The following is a 20,492-nucleotide window of genomic DNA, read 5'->3' as shown; positions in this document are numbered from 1 at the left end:
AGCCACTTGTGCGATCTGGGCCCGTACCGCCGCCGCCCGGCTCCTTTCCGCACCATGAGCCGCAGGTTCACGGTCACCTCACTGCCCTCCGCGGCGCCCGCCGGGACCCCTGACTTAGAGTCCCAACTGCATTCGGCAGCCGATCTCCGCCACCTCTCAGGAGAAGACGCCAAAGGTAGAGGCCGCAGGGGGCGGGGCCTGGCGGCGTGGGGGCGGGGCGAGAGAAGGGGCGGGGCATAGGTGGGCGGGTCTTCTGTTGGAAGGGGCAGGGCCAGGGGTTTGACAGTGGGGTGGTCTCAGCCTAGGGCCATAGATGGGAGAGGAGCGGGGACCTAGAGGGGTGGGAAGGAGGCTGGATGGGAAATGGTGAGGAGAGGGGCCAGATTCGAGGTGGGCGGGGTCACAGGGAAGAGGGTGGGGCTATAGGCGAAGGGGCGGATCTTGCGTTGGAGGGACTAGAGTCCAAAGGGGGCTGAACTGGAGGGCACCAAAGGGGCGGGGTCATTTCGGGTAAGGGGCGGGACCGGAGAGGAGAAGGTGAAACCAGGGAAAGAGGAGGGTGGTATGATTAAGGGGTAGGTCCAGAGGCAATGGGAGGAAGCAGGATATTTCTGTTTGGGGGCAGAAAAGGGCGGGGCCAGAGGGAACGGGTTGTGCCAGGAGGATCGGGGTGGGGTCGAGGGCGGGAGGTAAAATGAGTCTGGGTCGCTGAGGCTGGTGCCGGCTAGGCAGGTGATTGGTGCCTGGAGGACCTTCCAATCCTCGGCTTCCCTGGAGGGGACAGCGCCTGGGGATCCCGGGAAGGAGATGGAAGAAAGAGAAGTTACTTTCGGGCCGCTAGATCTTGGGAGAATTCTGTGGGGTCTCCAGTACCGACCCTTGGGGACCCATTTAAGTCCCTCTGCTCCAGCCCCAGAAGAGGGTTGGCTGGAACAAGCTCAGGCTAGATTGGGGGCGTCTTCTTCGAGGACCTATTGCTGTTGTCTCGTAATGGAAGTTACACCCAGGGTACAGAAGAGGAGAGGGGAAGGATCCTTCTAGCTCTCAATGAAGAATTAGCACCCTGGATGCTCTCACAGCCTCCTCCCCAGGGGGCACTTGTCAGGGGTCCCCTTCCTGGCTCTGAGCCCCTCAGGTCTGGAAGAAACGCAGCGAATCGGCTTGGAGTGGCCCCAGCACGGGGAGGAGGAAGAGCCTCCCCGGACCGCCAGGGGTCGCTGCTGAGCCGCAGGTGAGCTCACCCGGACTGCAGTAAAACTAAGCACCAACGACCCTGGAGGGGGCCCTTTAGGAGCTTCTTTAGCGAACCCCATCGTTGTGTAGATGACCAAACGGAGGCCTGGATTTCCTTAGGGCTCCAGCCCCTGAACCAACCGCCTCCTGGACACGGCCATTTGGATTTCTTGGGGTCCCTCCATTCTTCGTATTTTCTGTCAACTGTCTGTAGCCTTTCTTATTTTCATGAATGTCCTTTCCATTCTTATAATTTTAAAAGTCAGAACTCCAGGAGCTATTCTCAATGCCTCCTTTTCTTTTCCCACCAGATCTAATTGGTCCTCACATCTTGCCTACCCCTCCCCCCAACTGATCCTGAATCTGTCCCCATCTCTCTTCCTGTCACCATCACCCTGTACAAACCTCCATCATTTCTCCCAAGGCCTCAGCCACGGCCACAGCCTCCTCACTGGTCTTCCTGCCTCCAATCCTGTCCTAATCATCCTCCACACAAGCTCCCCATCGCTTTTAGGATAAAGGCCAAACCCATAGTCCGTATTTGAACTCTTTTCCTCATTTGCTCCCGGGCATACCTGTCCGTGTTCATCTTCCCACCTCCATTAGCTGGGAAACTCCTACTCACTCTATGGGTTATGGCTCATTTAACCTCTCCTGAAAACCCTTTTCACTTTCCCTTGCTTCCAGGCAAAGGCAGTCATTCCTCTCCTGCCCACCCACTGTACCATTAGAGCACATGTCCCAGTGGATGCAAGTTATTTGCTTGTATGTCTCCTACAACTCAAAAGCAGGGACCATATCCTTTTATCTTTGTGTTCTGAGTTCCAAGCCCACAGCCTGGCACTTAGTAGGTGCTTAATGTTTATCAGACGAGAGGGGAGTGTCTGAAAGCTTCCGTTTCTCCTCCTCTTGCTCTCCTCTCCTCCCATTTCCCATCCCCTGGCCTGAGAATAAGATGGCCCTCTCTCTCATTCCAAGGTGATTGATCGGTCTTCCCATTCCCATTTCCAAGCTCCTGAATGTTGAAGCAAAATATGGCTCTCAGTTTTGGGTGTGCAGGTATGTGTGCAAACTGGATGTGAATCTGGAATGCTGTATGTTCGTGGCAGAGGTGGTGTGTGTGTGTGTCTTTGTGCGTCTTGAGGGAGGAGCATCCCACGCGAGCTCTGATGACCTGTGGGGCGGTCAGTGAGTCAGAGCTTATATGTGTCACTGTATTCCGGGGTGTTGATGGGCATGTTGATGTATTTCCGTGTTTGTCTGTGGAGTGGGTACCTGTGTGTATGAGTTTACTAGAAGTTTCATCTTGGGAATGCTTTGGGTGACTTTTAACCTCTTTGGCCCCGAGACAGCGTCCAGCACCTCCTCCTTGCTAGGTTACTGCATGGGGAAGTAGAAAAGGGCTCCCCAGGGGAACCCAAAATCTGGTGATATCTTTCCCACAGCTGTTCTCGTGTCCACCTCTGGCCCCAAGGAGATGTTTTCCCCACCTCTTGTCCTCACCCAGGCCCACGGGGACAGATGGCAGCATGTGGATGGGAGACGTTTGGCAGGTCACTTGTGTACGAGCATTGTCTTTAACTCTGGACCAACCGAGTGAAGTTTGTCCCTGGCAGAAGTGCCTCCTGCTGCCGGAGGATCAGCTATAGTGGGAACATAGCTTAGAGGGGTGACAGCAGCACATCAGAGGCTGATCCTTGAATCCACCACTAACCCTCAGCTGCAGCCCCCATACCTCATTTGCCTCATTGGTACCATGGGGAGATTGACGGTGACTTGGCTGGCTAGAAGTGGACCCAGGGCCAGTTGTTACAACTCTGAACTATTTCCCCACCCCTTTACACCACTTCCCACTGTGCCTCAGTTTCTGGTGGAGGGAGACAGGGCACTGGAAAGAACCCTGGGCCCGGGTTAAGGCTAACGGGAGTTGAGATGTGTTCCCATGAGTGACAAGGAGCCGCCTTATGCTAGGGGGTAGACCACGGTACAGCCCATCCACGCGCTAGCTCAGCCTCTGTGCTGTGGCCTTGGGCATGTTGCTTCCCTGTCTGGGCCTCAACTTCCTCATCTGTAGTAAAAAAGATTTGAACAGGAAGCTATCTGAGGGTCATTCTAGCCCTAAAAATGCTAGGATACTTTGATGATCTAGAAGGGTGAGGTTCTCTGCCTCTCCCATACCCAAACCTCATATTTCAGTCTCTCTATCTGTAAATTGGGAGGAATGACACTGAGTTATTGGTATAAATATATGATCCGGAGGTCTCCAGCCTGTTCAGGTTGTTGGGCAGTCACCCCTTCCTCAAGCCAGGACTCAGAACCTTACAGCCCAGTACCTCAGCCCAAGGTGAGCCCTGGGAATCTCCATGGCAACAAACTGGTTATGAACGGGGCTGCAGTTGCCATGGTGACGGGCTGCTCTCTCTCTCTCTCTCTCTCTCTCTCTCTCTCTCTCATCCCCCTCATCTCCCCTCCCCTCTTCTCAATGAACCAGAGCGATCTGCGGGCACCAGCTCTCCAGGTGGGGTGGGGGTGGGGGTGGTGGGTGCAGTGAGAAGGGGGTCCAGATTGAGAAAGAGGGAAGACGGGTTGAATCTGTAGGGGAATAGGGGGCTGTTGGGGTGCCATTGCCATGGTGACAGGGCTGCAGCCTGTTAATTAAGCCCCTGGTTGCCACGGAGACGATGGTGGTTGACGTGCTCTGCGGCGAGCCCTGTGTGTGTGGGGTATGCTATGCACTGGACTCATCAATTCACTGAGAGGGTTTTGGGTCTGGACGACCGGCATGTAGTTTGGGGAGAGAAGAGTGAAAGAGGGAGTTCGGAGCCTTGGCTCCGGGAGGCCAAAGCTGGGGTGGGTGGCTTAGGTCATGGGGGTAATGATATGTAGATAAGGATGCACAGGGATTAAGCCATAAAGAGCAACGCTATGCCTGCCTCGTGTGGCGAGAAAATCCAGTCAGGTGGCTCCAGCTTCCTCCAAATGGCCTCCTATTCTGGTTCCCCGGATGGAGCCCTGGCCTGGAGGTCAGGGAGCTGGATTCTAGTCCCCAGTCTGCCACACGTTCACCCCATGAAGAAAATTTGTACCTTTCCGCTTCGAGGCTTTAATTTCCCCGTAAATGAGGGGTGGGCAAAAATAACTTATAAAGTCTCGTCCAGTTCCCACATCCCGACACTCAGGCAGCTTCTGTGAAATTTGTTTCTCTGTGAGAAGCGTAAGGTGGGGCGGGGGGCCGTGAACTTTAGAGCTTTCAAATTCAGAAACAGGACCCTTCCTAGCTCTAGCATCTTGTGTTGGTTTAATGAGAGCATCCCCCTAGCCCTAGGGGAATCTTCCTAGGGCTCTGGGTGGAGATGAGATGCTAAGCTGACAGCCATGTTCCTGGGACTCAGGGCTGAGGGTCACCTTACTGGTGACCTTACCGGCCAAGGCCAGGCTGGCAGTGCAGAAGATGCCTGCAATGTGTTTTCTCAAAGTCTCGTGGCAGAGGGTTGGCCTGAGGCCAGAATAGGTATCAGTCTCCTTCAGAGGCAGGGGGTGTGAACTGAAGGGGCAGGGTCTCCCCTGGGGTCTGTCTCCTTACTTGGTCTGGGCTCCTTAGGAAGGGCTCCATGGCTTTAGTCTGAGATAAATGGAGTGGGCACTAAGAGCTTTCAGAGTGGGAAGAAGTCCCTTGGATTTATGTGGCCTCACCCTTTCATTTTGCAGATGGAGATACTAAAGCCCAGAAAGAGCAACTTAATTTTCCCCAGGGATACACAGAACTTGGGGGGCAGACGGCAGGAGAACATCACTATCTCTTGAATCCCAGATGTCCTGTGAGATAGAAGCTCTGGTGAGGGTGGGCGGAGGGGGTATCCAGGGGAAGAGCTATCACTTCTGCCTTCACCTATACTCCCCTGGGATCTAGGTTCCTCCTGTGGGTGGGCTTAGTCCCTGAGTGGCCAGGGCTCTGGACCACAAACGAATGGAAACAGATCCAGGGGAACGTCCCAGATCTGAGATTGCTGGGGGAAAAAATCTCAGCCTTGAATTTATTTCACAGTACTTCTCGGACAAACATGCTACACATTTTGCTATGTTACCTGTCCCTACAGAGTAGTGGAAAACCACGCTGCTGCTGCTCGTGGTGGTGATGGTGGGGTGTGTATGTAGTGGAGTGTTTACGAATTCTTGAACACTGTTATCCACCTGCTGTCCTTTTAACCCCTGCCACCACGCCAAACCCATCTCACCTTTTTTTGTGGTTTTCTCCCTGGGAAAGCCAAGAAAACCAATTCTTAGACCTTGTCTGAATAGCTAGCTCTCCATCCTAACAAGTCCTTCCAGCGTCCACAAAACCCAGTGGCAGTGATACCTTATTGGTGGATCCCTCAGAAGCCCCTTTCCGTCAGCTGCCAAAAACTGTGATCAACCTGATCTGAAGCCACTGACAGATGCGTACAAGGACTCTGAACAGCAGGCCCTGTCCGTGACTCTGAAAAGCCGTGCCCTTGAATGGGGTCTCCAGTCATGTGGATGGCTTTTTAGGACCCTTGAAGATCTTCTGGGCCTACCTCCAGTTGCAAGGGGTACTTCAGTCCTGCACCTCTGAAGCCTGACCACAAGAGAAAGGAGAGAGCTCATTTCAGACTGATCCCTGTTCCCTTTTTAGTAGCCAAGGATCGGAGACGGCTGAGCAGTTTGGTTTGAATGTATCTTTGTCCCTTCTATTGGAGGCAGGACCAATTTTAAAAGAAATTATGTTGAAGAAGACTCCTACATTGGAATAAAGCAAACTGGATTTTAGACCGAATCCTGCCATTCACTGGCGTAGTGTCCATAGGCAGTAATTTCTCCTCTTTGGGCCTTAGCTTTTTTTTTTTTTTTTTTTTCAGTCCATAAGGTGAAAGCTGTCTATTAGATAAGATGATTGATGTGATCCTCTCCAGCCCTGGGACTCTCCTGGAATTTAGAGGGCTAGTGCTGGGGGTTAGGGTGAGTCTGAAAATAATTTCCCCTTAACCTGCTCTCCCCTTTGGGTGTTTCGATCTTCTGGAGACACAAACGGTCCAAACCTGGGATGCTTCTTCCTGAGATGTCTCCACCACTGGCTCAGGTCTGGATTCTAGGGGTTGTGAGAGGTCCCAATCAAGCTTCTGGAGGACTGGTGTCAGGGGAGGGGGAGGAACACAGAGAGCATGCTGGCTCTGGAATCCTCAGAAAGCAATCCTGGATTAGGGGATTAGACACTCCTGCCCCAGGAGAAAATCTGGTCCCAAACCGCCTGACGGCCTCATTCCTCCCTCCCCCACTCTGTCCCTGGCCTGCCTCCTACCATCCTAGTGGGGAGTCCCAGATCCCTAGAACCTTACCGCTGCCTTCTCTCCTCCTCATCGCATCTCGTTCCCAGGGCCGTTCTATAGTCAGAGGGTCCCTGCCTTGGACTCCTGGGATTTGTCTTGGGGGTGAGATGCTGGGATGCAGTCTAAGCACAATGACAGGGTTCACTGCAACTCCTCAGGTTCCACTCCTCCCATTTTAAGACAGAATGAGCCAGACAGCTCAGCCCAGTGACCCTGAACCCCTGGGGGCAGCACAGGGCTTCAACTAAGGGCTCTGGCCTCAACACACCCCAAGTTCCAACCTCTTGACCAGCGATTTGGGAAAGGGTCTGGTTCTCCACTCTTCTTCAGGGTTGGCCTCCCCAGCTTTGCAGGCAGGATCCCCAGAGACCCGTATTCCATGGCGCCCCACCCCCGCCGCATCAGTACTCTTCGCCTTCCCCCTAGGGGTCACCCCAGACCCCTAGCCAGGCAGCCGCTGCGGGGCCGCCTCCCCGCGGCCGCGACCTAGTTCCCTGCCGTTATTTTTAGGGCGCGGGATGGCACCTGCCCACGTGCCGGCCCCGCCTGCGCCGGGGAGTGGGGGGCGGGCGGAGCTGCGTCTGCTCGTGGGAGGCGAGGCCCCCGTCCCCCGCAGCACCCCCTCCATCCCACCCGTGCAAGCCCCCAGTTTTCGTGCGAGGGGGCCTCCAGCCGCGCTCTGCCCTCCCCTCGTCTCCTCTTCTTCCTCCCTCTCGCGCTCCCCCCCAAAACCCCGCCAGTGGCTCACGCCTCCTGCATACGGGATGAGGTGAGCAGCGCCGCCGCTGAGAGGGGGCGCGCGCGGGTGTGAGCGTGTGTCCGTGTGCGAGTGTGTGTGCGCCGGGCGGGCGGGCACTGCAGCTTCTTCCTCCGTGGAGCGGAGAGCGAGAGAGAGCTAGAGCGAGCGAGCGAGCGGCGAAGGCGGGCAGAGGGGCGCGGGCGAGGCGGAGCAGCCATCCCCGGGCCCGGCGCCGCGCCGCCACCATGCTAAACAACCTGACGGACTGCGAGGACGGCGATGGGGGAGCCAACCCCGGTAAGCAGCGGCCCGGGGGCGGCGAGGGAGGGGGCGACGAGGAGAGGAGGCAGCTGTAGGGTTAGAGGCAGAGCGGGGGCCGCCTCCTTCAGAGGAGAGGCTGGGACTGACCTGGGCGGTGGGCGCCCACGGCGGCCTGGAGCCCTACTCCATTGGAATGCGCCAGGCGCTGTCCAAGGTGCTGGAATGCGCCGCGCCCGTGGCAGGGCTGGGGGCCGAGGGGGTTGCCAGTGCCCACGGTCCGGGGGCAGACGTGGGTTAGCTAAGCGGGGGAGGCGGTGGGAAGGGGATGGAAGAGCTAGAATGGGCTGACGTGGACCTCGACGGGCGGGAGGAAGGGTTCCTTTCCTCAAGAAGGGACCCCGGCGTCCTGGCGCAGAGCGTTGACCGGCGACGCGGGGAGGGGGTGGGGGGGGGGGTGCAGTCTGCTGCAGTCCCTCGCTCTGAGACTTCCAACTGAAAGGTGGGGGGAAGGTACCCATGGGGGGTTGGAACCATATGACAGCCCCCGTCCGGGCTGTGGTGTCCCCTTAAGGGGACACTTGGTGCAATCGGGGGCCCCCCTCCCCCAAAGCTGCCGGAGGTCCGACCTCAGACTGAAGCGTACCTCCTCCGGAGATTTTCAGCTCTACTTTGCGGAATCTCCCTCTCCCTCTCGCATACCCATGGGTTCCTATTCAGGACGGGAAGCAAGATCACCCTCCTTTCTTCCCTCTTTCCCCTTCCTCTCTCGGTACACTGGGATGGCAGTGAGGTTTCCAGGGCGGGGCAAGGGGGAGGTTTTCTAGTCTGCTCTGCTAGCTTCCCCAGCGAGGCCTCAGGAATGGGGTCCCAGCAGCTGAATCCCCGGCGCCGCCGCGGCGCGGACACTGCGGACGCGCTGCGGTGGGTGCGGAGACTCGCTAGGAGCTCGGGGGCTTGAAGCAGGTCCTTTCGCCGCTCCTGCTTTCTGCCGCCCTCCTCCACAGTTTCCCCGCTCTGAGGTCTTCGGGCCAGCCACCCCCTCGGGCTCCCAGGCCCCCCGCCGCCCCCCAGCGGTCTCAGCCATCCATCACGGCTGTCAGCCGCCCCCACCCCCCACCCTCCAGCGGCGCTGCGTCCCTTGCGCACTAGCGCGCCTCCCGCTCCGGCTGTCTGCGCTCGGCGCTTTCAAACGGTCCCCTGGGCATTGCTTGACCCTCTGGGCTGAGATTCTTGCAGACCTCCCCGGGGGATGACCAAAGAGCCCCAAGGACTGAAAGAGCGAGGTCTTCCAGGGACTGGCAGCCTAGACTTGAAGTCTTCCGGATCCTGGATCCAAGTCAGAGCCAAGTGGCCGCTTGGGAAGGCTGTGGGCACCAGGGTCCCCAATTCTTTGTCTGAGACCCTCTTTTCCTTCTTGACGTTGAGTGGTATACAGAGGTCAGAATCACCAGCTAGCCAGCTAGTTCATCCATCTCCCGGGTGACCCTGGGGTTACCTCATCCCGTAGCCGACCCCCTCCCCAGCAGGCTTAGGCTCCGGGGGAAGAGGGTTTGGCAAAGTCGAGTCTGCGACAGATCCAGGCATCCCGACGCGGTGCCCCGGGAACGAGTGTGTGTGTGTGTGTGTGTGGGGGGGGGTGTCATTTCCATCTGGGATCCCCTTCAGATACCTCCATTCTGAAGACAGGGACTCAGCCTGAGAGAGAATCTCTGCTCCCCCCAGATATGGGGTATGGTCCTATCCCCCAGCCCTGATTTCTCTATCCTGAGATTCCTGCCTTACTGGGCCTTGGGGTTTCCATGGGGTCTCCGGAGGCCTAGAAAAGAGGCATCTATCTATGTGTGTGGAACAGGAGTCCAGCTAAAAGCTCCCTTCCGTTCTACCCCCTCCCCATTAGTTACTAGACTCTGAGTGTAGCAGGGCCATCTGGAGACTTTCTCTCTATGTGTAGGGTCCAGGACCTGGTCAGGAGTTTGGGGTCCCAGAAAGATAAGGCCTCCCGGCGATGCCTGAAGGTGATGGTAGGGGGCTCTAAGGACCTGCTGGACTTGAGGGAAGAGGGACTATCAGATTGACAGCCTCTGCCATCTCTGATTTTAGGTTCTTGGGGATGCAGGGGAGGACCTGGGAATGTGAGGTGCTGACCTCAGGGAAGTGGGAATAGCCTGAGCAAGAGGGTTCATCCGGACTAAGGAAGAACCCAAGGATACTGTGTCTGGCCCCCACGCCTCCTATCCCCTTGGGGTCTGACGCCCTCCCCCACCCCAATCTGGCTTGGGGATTCCCCCAGGCCTGGCCCCAGGCCCCCGGGGGAGGCTCCTTAGCCCTCGCCGCTCGCCTGTTTCCTCCCCGGGAGCTCTGGCCGCCGCAGCTTAATTGAAAGCCGATTCGGGCTGAGAGCTCCCAGGGGGCGGGGGCGGGGGCCAGGCGGAGAGGGCTCAGCCTCAGTCTGGCCCTGCCTCTCGCGCGCGCGCCACTCGCCGCTACCCGGCAGCCTGCGTCCTGGCTCTGGGAATTCGGGGCGAGTTCCCCCTTCGCAGTTCCCCCTGCTCCTCTGAGAACTCCTGAAGCTCACCCCTCTCCCCTCGACCAGTGCGCCCGCCGTTCCAGGGAGGGGACGAAATCAGCCCCCCGGCAGAGGAGGCCGGCGGCCTGGCATCCCGTCCGGATGGCAGGTGGAAGGGCGGGACCCAGGACCAGCCTATCGAGCCGCCCTCTCCCCGGCCCTCATCTCCTAGCTGGGAAACGGCCCCGAGTCTGGCTCCGCGCAGCGCGTCGCGTTACATAAGCGGCTGCGGGCGCGTGGCCGCCTGGGCTTGGCGCTGCGCTCTCTGCCCGCGCGGTCGCCATGGAGACCGGCGCGGGACTCCCTAGAGCCGGGTCTCGGGCCAGGACGACCCCCTCGCGGCCCGGCGCGTTCCCTGGGACCCCAGGAAGGAGGAGGGGCTTGGGAGGGGGCGGGAAAAGTAGAGGGGAGGGGCTCTCGTGGCCTGTAGTCCCGGCGCGGAGCTGACGCGGCGGGGAGAGGTACCCAGTCCCACAGGAGGCAGGGCCCCTAAATCTTGCGGCTTGGGGAGAGGTGTGGGATGCGGAGGCCGGGCTGGGTGGGGCACCACGAACATGAATAATAATCGTACTTGAAATAGCAGCAATAGTTAAGCTTATGTGCTAGGCACACCCAATAGGCGTTATTCCCTTCAGCCTCAGAACAGCCCTGTGAGTTAAGCACAATTATTTTCCCTTTGCAAAGGAGGAAACTGAGGCTTAGAGAGTTTAAGTGACTTGCCGAACATGTCGGCACGGCCAGTGAAGCTGGGACTGGAGGCTAAATCTTGACACCCCCCCCCCCCCCAGCCCTTTTCCAAGAAATTTGTTATCCCCCTGAACCCTTCTTGTTCCCACAACCCAGTGTGTTGATGAAGCATCTTGTCGGCATTTTTAAAAGGAGGAGGAACCCACTTCTCTTTTATTTCTCCTGTTCTCTGGCCCCAGGCAGCTCTTCTGAGATCCTGGGGGTCAGGAAGGAAGCCGGGGGGAATTTATCTCCAAATACTTTTTCCTCCTGAGAAAGACTTTTTCCACCCCCCCCCCCCTCCTTAGCATCTATTATGTGCCAGGTTCTCACTGGGAGGACAGATCTGCTATTTCCAGGCACTCAGATATGTGAGGAGAAGAACGAGCTGATGGTGGCTCCCTGTTTAGGGACCAGGAGCTCCTGGCTTGATCGATGAGGTGGAGGTGGTGGCAGGAGAAGGTGGTGGGTGTCCCTTGAGCTGGTGAGGCATCGCTTCCCACTTCCACAACTTTGAGTCAGGATGAGACTGGATTTGTAACAGGTCATGCTCTAGGGGTGGACCCTGGCTGGGTGACTAAGGAAGATTTCCAGGAGGTAGGGAGGAGAAAAACGGGGGAGGATTGGGAAGATGGAGGTGGAGAAAGACATGACAGGAGACCAGGGGACAGGAAATTCAGAATATGTAGGGCCTCAGGTTCATTTGGGATTTGTTTATTGGGGACTTTCTCCAGATGTCTGCTACTGGGATTCAGCCCTTGAGCTGAGAAAGGGTGACGGCTGAAGCCAAGGGAAAGTGCCTATGGGGGTCTCCTATGTCTCTTTGAAAGGACCTCTGCTAGGGGCCCAAAAGACTTCCTCCTTGGGTGATCTCATCCAGATTCATGGTTTCACACATTTCCTCCACACATTGTCAATGGGTTACCCTCATCTCCTTCTCCTGCCCAGCCTTTCTTCTGGGGCCCAGGCTCTGTATATCCAAGAGCCTTCTGGACGTATTCACTTGAGTGTCCTATACTGCCTTTCCCTCAGTCAAATTCAGCTTCTTACCCACCCCCAGTCTCTGCCCTTCCCACATCTATTAAATAGCACCATCACCCACTCATTGACCTATGCTAGAAACCCCAGACATTATCCTAGGTTTCTCCTTCTCATGTCCCCAAACATCTGGCATAAAAATATGTGCCAATAATTCTTGGGTCTGTCCATTGTCCTGCATTGCTCTGGCCTGGGTCATCCTCAGCCCTTGCCTGGATTACTGAAAGTCTCAAACTTTCTTTAGATGAAATTCTCCATCTAAAGGCCAGAGTGATTGCTCTAAAACACAAGGCTGTTCATGGCACCTCTTTGGCTGAAACTCTTCAATGACTTCCCATTGTCCTCTGGATGAAGTCCAAAATCTTTAACATGGCCTGCTAATCATTTAAGGACTGAGTCTACACCTTCTGAGGCTCATCTTTTCATAGGTCACTCTCCACCTTTCAGCCCCTCCCTCCATGTCCCTTCTTCAGACTCCAGCCAGATCAGGCTTCTTTCAGCATCTCTGACCCACTCTCTTCACTCTTCCCTCTGGGCCATCGAACATGCTGTTCTGCAGTTCTCTCTGCCTGGAACACCCTCCCGCCTCCCTCCCAGCGTAGCTCTTACTCATCCTTCAGTTCTCAGCCTACTTGTCACTTCCTCTGGGAAGCCTTCCCTGACCTCCCAGGCTGGGCTGAATGCCTCTCCTGTATTCCCACAGTCCCTTATTCATCTCCTATCACAGAATTTACCACTCTGGGTTGGAAATTCATGAATACTGTTTTATCTCTTCTGCCTGTGGTTTCCCTGAGGGCAGAGATGGTGTCTTGGTGTGTGTTTTACTCCCTCTCCCTCCCATGCTGATATTGGCACATGGTAGAGATCCAGTAAATATGTGTTGCCTGAAGATGTATGAGGGGCATAGGGGATGCCACATGGGTCACTTCTCCAAGAGGTAAAGTATCCTTTGGTCCTCAGGCTTCAGTATTCTCTGCCTTTGTCTCTGGGAAAGAGCATGCTTTCACCCCAGAACACCAGCATGGTCCCAGTTATGGTCGAGGAGGGGCACCTGGAGAGTCTAGAGTGACCTAGTGAATGAAGAAGGACCCCCCAAGGGCAAGGAAGCACTCACATCTTCATTAAAAACCTACTACGTGTCAGGGAATGCACTAGGCTCTTTACACATCCTGTCAACTAAAATTCTACAAGGGGGGGGGGCATTACTGTTAGCTCCATTTTTCCAATGTGCAAACTGAGGTTCAGAGAGTCAAAGTGGCCACATAGCTGGATGCCCAGGCAGAAGGATGGCAACCCACTGGTGCCAGACCCCTGACTCCTCTGCCTTCTCAGGTGATGGCAACCCCAAGGAGAGCAGCCCCTTCATCAACAGCACTGACACAGAGAAGGGAAGGGAGTATGATGGCAAGAATATGGCCCTGTTTGAGGTGGGTTGCTAGTTTGTGTGACACCCCATTCATCCACCACTCCCTCCCTCTCTACCTCTCTCCCTCCCTCAGGAACAGTGTCCTCCTCTCCATTTCCTTCTCCTTCCCTTTACCCCTGCTACTCCCTCTCCTTATCCCACATCCACTTTCCCTGTTCTCTGTGCTTTTTCCTCCTCCTTCCCCATCTCATCCCACCCCCAATGGTTTGCTTTCCTCACCCCCATCTCTCTCTGCCTCCTACTATGTAGCTCGCCTCTCCTTTCCTGGGTCCTTGTGTCCTAACTCTACCACCCCCACCTCCACAGGAGGAGATGGACACCAGCCCCATGGTGTCCTCCCTGCTCAGTGGCCTGGCCAACTACACCAACCTGCCCCAGGGAAGTAGGGAGCATGAAGAGGCAGAAAACAATGAGGGTGGAAAAAAGAAGCCAGTGCAGGTGAGGGCCTTGGGGGGAAAAGGGATGGGGGAGGAAGAAGGGATGGAGGGGACAAAGGGTGGGGGGACAAAAGAGAGTCAGTTGAAGGGGTGGATGATGGAGGCAGAGGGATAGGAGTTGGGGCTGAGGGTGAGGAAGGGATAGAGGTGGAGGGAGGAGAGGGGAGGGAGGGTAAAAACCAGAGGAAAGAGGGATGAAGGGATGGGGACGGAGAAGGGAGGGGAGTGGGGGATTGAAAATAGGGGGGAGGAGGGGTCTGGGTGTTCATAGTGACTACGGGCTGCAGAAACTGACACTGGCTTCCCCGGCAGGCCCCGCGCATGGGCACCTTCATGGGTGTGTACCTACCGTGCCTGCAGAACATCTTTGGTGTCATCCTCTTCCTGAGGCTCACTTGGGTGGTGGGCATCGCAGGCATCATGGAGGCCTTCTGCATGGTCTTCATCTGCTGCTCCTGTGTGAGTGACACCTCCCCCTCTCCTGACCGTTGTGGCAGACCAGGGACCTGGGGTGGGGGAGGGGGAGGGGAAGCAGAGACCTGAGTGTTTTGTAGGAATCACTGCGTATGATCTTTGAGAGTAAATCAGGTCTGATTGGTCCTTCCTGCATCTCACAAGCTGGTCCCTGATAGCCACTAACCAGGTTTCGCCTGGATCGTGTGTGTGTGTGTGTGTGTGTGTGTGTGTGTGAATGAGTGCGTGTATAATTACACAAGTAATGCAGATTCATTGACGAAAAAGATAGGTGTACGGAAGGAAATAAAATTCACCTAGAAAACCCCAGTGGTTAACATTTTTGTAGTCCCAGACTCACAAAAAATGGGATTATGTGTCACAAACAGCTTTGTAATAGAATCCTTTCCATCCTCCCTAGAAAATCAAATATTCACGGAACACCTACTTCTCATCATGTTTACATTTCTTCACACATGACCCTTGAGCCACCTCTGCATGTAAGGTGGCCACTACTGATGGTAGAATGCCTATTTTATTTCTTTTTAAGTTTTTGTTTTCACAAAATTTCAGACATACAGAAAATTTGCAGGAATAGAACAAATATCCCTTCCACCAGACTCCCAAATGTTAACGTTATTGTATTTATTCCATCCTCTCTGTAAGTACCTTTTTTCCCCTGAATTTGAGAGCAAGTTGCAGACATGATGCCTCTTTATCCTAAATCCTTCAGTGTGTGTTTACTAAAAATGAGGACATTCCCTTATGTAACCACAGTACAATGATCAGAGGCAGGAAACTAACACTGATACGTTAATAATGTCTTAATAGTAACACATTAATAATGTTTTATCTGCAGGCCTTATTCAGATTTTGCCAATCATGTCCTCACTAACTGAAGAGAATTCAAGATCACGTTTATCCTCATTTTTGATATCATGATTTTAGCCTCCATTAATCTGTAACAGCTGCTCTTTCTTTGTCTTGCATGACATTGACCCTTTTGAAGAGTATGGAGCAGTTAGTTTGTATGATGTCCCTTGATCTGGGTTGGTCAGATATCTCCTCATGACCCGATTCAGCTTAAGCATTTAGGCAGGAATACAGTACACCTATTTCATAGATGAAGAAACTGAGGCTTAGACAAGTGAAGTGACTTGTCCCAGATCAGACAGCTGGTCAGAGGCCAAGCTGGGATTTCCAGAGCTCTCTGATGCTATAGCTTGTTCTTCCTCCATGTGCATGGTGAATAAGAGATTTTCTTGACCAGAAGGACTTGGCAGGGGTAGAAGTTGGAACAGGACCAGAGAGAAGCTCAGCAAGGACTTGTGGGTTTGGCAGGTGTTTATGGGGTATAAGGTTTGGCACTGACCCAGGGCACTGCGGCCCCTGCCCTAGCTGCCACTCTGATGATCTCTCTCCTTGCAGACAATGCTCACGGCCATCTCCATGAGTGCAATCGCAACCAATGGTGTTGTACCTGGTATGTGATGGGGATTCTTGGAGGGGAAAGGGGTCTGGTTGGTCAGGAGGGGGCCCAGATAGTTGGAAGGAAGGACAGGGCCATAGGCTTTGGGGGTCATCAGGACCAAGAGAGGCAATATTGAAGACCTGGGGGCTGGGCTATGATGTTTGTGGGGTAGGTGGGGACAGTGGTATTAAGGGGGAGGGAGGGAGGGAGGCAGTTGATGGAGTTGAACAGGGCAATGCAAGATCTCCCTTTGCCTGAGACCCTCCTCTCCATCATCCTATTTTTCTGAGCCATGACCTCCTTAGAGGGGTAATTAGCAACATGGTAATTAGTGCTGCAAAATCCACTCAGAGTGGCTGGCTGAGTCTCCCACCAGTCGTAGAGCTGTAGCCTGTAAGACGTGAGGCACAGAACAACCCCTTTCCCACCTCTGTCCTGGAGCCCCCTCATCCCCAGTGGCAGCCCAGTGCCCCTTGAACTTCTCACTGACACTAGGTTCTTTCTGCAGCTGGCGGCTCCTACTACATGATTTCCAGGTCTCTGGGCCCAGAGTTTGGGGGTGCCGTTGGCCTCTGCTTCTACCTGGGCACTACATTTGCTGGGGCCATGTACATCCTGGGCACCATCGAAATCCTGCTGGTGAGAGGGGCTGAGGAGGAGGTGTGGGGCCCCAGGCTGTCAATCAGTTAACCAATGCTCCCTGGACACCTCCTGGGGAGAGGTCCAAGCCACTCAGTGAGGCCAAAAGGAAATCAGATGTGGTTCTGTCTTTAAAAAATTCACAGTCTAGTTGGGGAGACAAGATACAGTAATTACGTAACGTGAACAGCTGTCGTTCATCAGGCACCCACTGTGCTCTCAGCAGAGTTCCAATTGCTTTACAGTCATTATCTTGAATCCTCACAAGGATTAAGTATTATTATGCCCATTTTACAAATGAGAAGCTCAGAGAGGTGACATGACTTGCTCAAGGTCACTCAGCTACCAAGTGGCAGAGGTGGGTCGATAAGAGTTAATAGTGGTAGAAATAATTAAAGTAATGTCACACAATAGCTGTATCTGGTGATTGCCTACCATGTGCCTGGGACTGTGCTGATTTCTCTGTGAATGTTAATTGTGCAGGACTGATGACCAATGGGTTGCAAAAGAGAAGAAGGATGTGAGGGAGCCGAGTAAGAGACATGTTAGGAGTAGTGACTGATGAGAAGAAATCAGGATGCTGGGCAGTGTTTGAAGGAGAGGCTAGTGATGTGGGTCTCGGCTCAAAGCAATTCTGCTCAATGCACAAAATTGGAAAAATATCAAAGGATGTAAAAAAGGAAATAACAACTGCCTGAAGAAAATCACCATTAACATTTTGGTGTATTTCCTTCTTTTTTTTTTTTTTTTTTACCATGTGAAATTGTATTCTGTCCTTGTAAAATAGACTCCATAGATTTCCCTAAGTAACTAGAAACTCCCTTTGTAATATCATTTATAAGCGAAAATAACTTTTTTAAGAATATAAACATATTAACATTCAGTCTAAAAATTTTAGAAAATACAAATATGCCGTAGGAATAAAAATGATCACATTTACTCCTATCTTATCATTGGATGTCATTTCCAGTCTCATACTACTGTAAATATACCATGATGAGCAAGTATTTTCCAAAGCTCTTCCTGCACGTCAGGTTATATCCTTGGGGGTGATTCTTAGTTGGTTCTTGCTGTGTCACTCACCTGACCTCCTTGCCCCCTTTCCACAGGCTTACCTCTTCCCAGCTATGGCCATTTTTAAGGCAGAAGATGCCAGTGGGGAGGCAGCAGCCATGTTGAACAATATGCGTGTGTATGGCACCTGTGTGCTCACTTGCATGGCCACTGTGGTATTTGTGGGCGTCAAGTATGTCAACAAGTTTGCCCTTGTCTTCCTGGGTTGTGTCATCCTCTCCATCCTGGCCATCTATGCTGGGGTCATCAAATCTGCCTTCGACCCACCCAACTTCCCGTAAGTGCTGTTGCTCTGAGTCTAAGGCATCGCCCTCCTCCTCCCTGGTTAGGTTTCAGGGTCTGCGACGCCAGTCTCTGCCAACCTCCCTCTCCTCATCTCTCAGAATCTGAGTCCTTGTGGATTTAGAGCAACCTCCCTTGGGAAGTAAAATCTCTCCTTGTTTGGGGGAAATCTCTACAGGGTGGGATAATGTTTCTGGAGGTGGGCAGAGTTTCCCTTGTGAGGGTCAATTGCTTGCTGGTGGAGCAGACTTGGGAAGAACCGAGTGGGATTATTTCTGAAGGGATGATTCTGTGTTAGAGAAGCATTTCCTGGCAGGAGACAACTTCCTGGAATAGGGCACCTTATTAGTGTTGGATACCTTCTCTGTTGGGGGAAAGGTCACAGAAGAGAGGGTCTAGAGTCTCAAATCTTTGTGGGTCCTGCCTCTTTCTTGAGGACAGATTCCCTTAAATCCCACCGCCCAGGACTGCACACAGAGACTGCTGTCCATGGTTCTGAAACATAGCATTGTACTAAAGTCGTGGTTCTTTGCTGTGGCTGCATATTAAAATCACTTGGGGGAGCTTTGAAAAAAAAAACACCGATTCTGGGCTCCATCCCAATTAAATCAGGATCTCTGGATACGGGGCCCTGAGATCTGTGTTTTTTAGAGCTCCCCTGGTGGTTCTATTGTGAAGCCAAGGCAAGGTTATGTCCCTCCCCCATCTTCCTCCCTTGTTGCTCTCCCTAGGATCTGCCTCCTGGGGAACCGCACACTATCTCGCCATGGCTTTGATGTCTGTGCCAAGCTGGCTTGGGAAGGAAATGAGACGGTGACCACACGGCTCTGGGGCCTTTTCTGTTCCTCCCGTTTCCTCAACGCCACCTGTGATGAGTACTTCACCCGAAACAATGTCACGGAGATCCAGGGCATCCCTGGCGCTGCCAGTGGCCTCATCAAAGGTCTGGGGGGAGGGAAGAAGGCTGGTGTCCAGGGAACACTACAGGGATTGTGGGTTAAACAGTCAGGATTAAGGAACTCTACTTGGGATTCACTTAAACTCAATCAGTTTTAATTGAGCACCTACTCTGGGCCATCTTTCCTTGGCGTCTTGGAGGAATAGAGATGAAAGGGAGCCTTCAATATCTTACTACCTAGTAGGAAAGAAAGTCATCAGTTTAAACAAGTACTCACCACTAATTATCTCCGTGGTGTCTAGCACTGTGCTAAGCACCAGGAACATGATATAAATAAGTCACAGTCCTTGGCTCCAAGGAGTCCAATGGTGGACACAGATGTATAAGCAAATAAATTACAATATGAGTTGATGTGCCTTCAATGAACAGAGACCTCTCGGGGGAGGGAGTGGTCATGTGTATAAAGGGGCAAGACAAGGCTTCCTAGACTCATCTGAGGAGGGTTTTGAAGGAAAAATAAGAGATTTTGAGTTATACTAGGGGGATAAAGGAATTAAGGCAGAAGAACAGCTTGCCTGAAAGCATGCAGACAGAGAAGAGCATATTGTGTCCTTCCAACCACAGATAATTTGGTATGACTGGGGCATAAAGTACAAAGGAAGGAGGGGCAAGAAATGATGTTGGAGAGGGTGGCATAAGCCAGATTGTGGCAGGCCTTGGAAGCCATATTGGAATGTTTGAACCATGTCCTGAGGGCAATGGGGGCCATGAAAGGGTTTCAAATAAGGGATGGACATGGTCAGTGTTATTTCTAAAGGTTCTTTTTGGCTGTTAATATGGATAAGGTAAAGGGAGAGAGAACAGGGAGTCCAGGAGGAGGCTGATGCTGAGTTCAGGTGACAGATGATAGTTTTCTGATCAAGAGTAATCAAGTGATGTCCATGGGAGTGGAGTGGAGCAGTGGTTCTCCCCCAGGGCTGTTTTGCCCCCCAGGAGGCATATAGCAATGTCTGGAGACATTTTTGGCCATCGCAACTAGATGGTTGTTACTGACATCTAATGCATAGAAACCAGTATTTTGCTAAACATTCTACAGTGCTGTAGGACAGCCCTCCACAACAAAGAATTATCTGGCCCCAAATGTCAATAAGGCTGAAGTGAGGAAATCCTGAAAAGGAGAGGAGGGGCATATTTGAGAAATATTTAGAAGGGATAATAGACAGAAATTGGAGATGGTTTTGAAACAGATATGGGGAAGGGGAACAGTTGAGGGCAATGTAAAGCTGTCTGAATTAATGATGGTGCCATTTACTTAGATAAGGGATACGAAAAAGGAGCTGGTTGTGAGGTGGCTGGCCAGTGAGACCAGTTTGGGACATATTGAATCAGTCTGAGATAGGTCTTTCTGTGTCTTTTTACCCTACTAGACTGGACTATTTGAGGGCAAGGACTAGATGTGATTCATGTGCAAAGCCTCTGCACATGGCCTGGCCCAAAGCAGGAGCTTAGGGAATGTCAGTGGAAATAAAATAGAGCCAAGGCCTTGAGGGAGTGAGAAGTGGTTGACCTTGACCCTTCTTTTTCTGCCCACCCCACCTCCTGGCCCTGGAGCTCTGGTACCCTGACTTCTGGTTTTCCTCCTAAGCATCATATCTCCTCCCCACAGAGAACCTCTGGAGCTCCTACCTGACCAAGGGGGTGATTGTGGAGAGACGTGGGATGCCCTCGGTGGGCCTGGCAGATGGCACCCCTGTCGACATGGACCATCCTTATGTCTTCAGCGACATGACCTCCTACTTCACCCTGCTGGTTGGCATCTACTTCCCCTCAGTCACAGGTGAAGGGGAGCTCAGAGAGGGAGGACTCTGCCTGAGAGTGATGGGTGGAGAGAGTCAATGATGATG

General features: G+C 53.5%; 1 protein-coding gene across 5 annotated transcripts in view; it reads left to right on the top strand.

Annotated features, from left to right (window-relative positions):
• The window catches only part of SLC12A5 (solute carrier family 12 member 5), a 36,603-nt gene continuing 16,111 nt past the window's right edge, over positions 1-20,492 (top strand). For 2 of the 5 annotated variants that reach the window (XM_053890202.1, XM_019458283.2), the window contains exons 1-9: positions 1-175; positions 13,241-13,335; positions 13,641-13,772; positions 14,084-14,230; positions 15,653-15,707; positions 16,204-16,334; positions 17,444-17,685; positions 18,422-18,633; positions 20,255-20,425. In XM_053890202.1, coding sequence (XP_053746177.1) covers positions 55-175; positions 13,241-13,335; positions 13,641-13,772; positions 14,084-14,230; positions 15,653-15,707; positions 16,204-16,334; positions 17,444-17,685; positions 18,422-18,633; positions 20,255-20,425 — 1,306 coding nt within the window. In that variant the 5' untranslated portion in view covers positions 1-54. The other 3 variants (XM_019458287.2, XM_019458285.2, XM_019458288.2) reach the window with 3 other exon arrangements.

The sequence above is a fragment of the Panthera pardus genome, unplaced genomic scaffold (assembly GCF_024362965.1).
Source record: "Panthera pardus isolate Hobbes unplaced genomic scaffold, ASM2436296v1 HiC_scaffold_25, whole genome shotgun sequence".
Taxonomy (NCBI): domain Eukaryota; kingdom Metazoa; phylum Chordata; class Mammalia; order Carnivora; family Felidae; genus Panthera; species Panthera pardus.
Note: the sequence above shows the minus strand (reverse complement) of the source record. Positions and strands in the feature narration are given on the sequence as shown.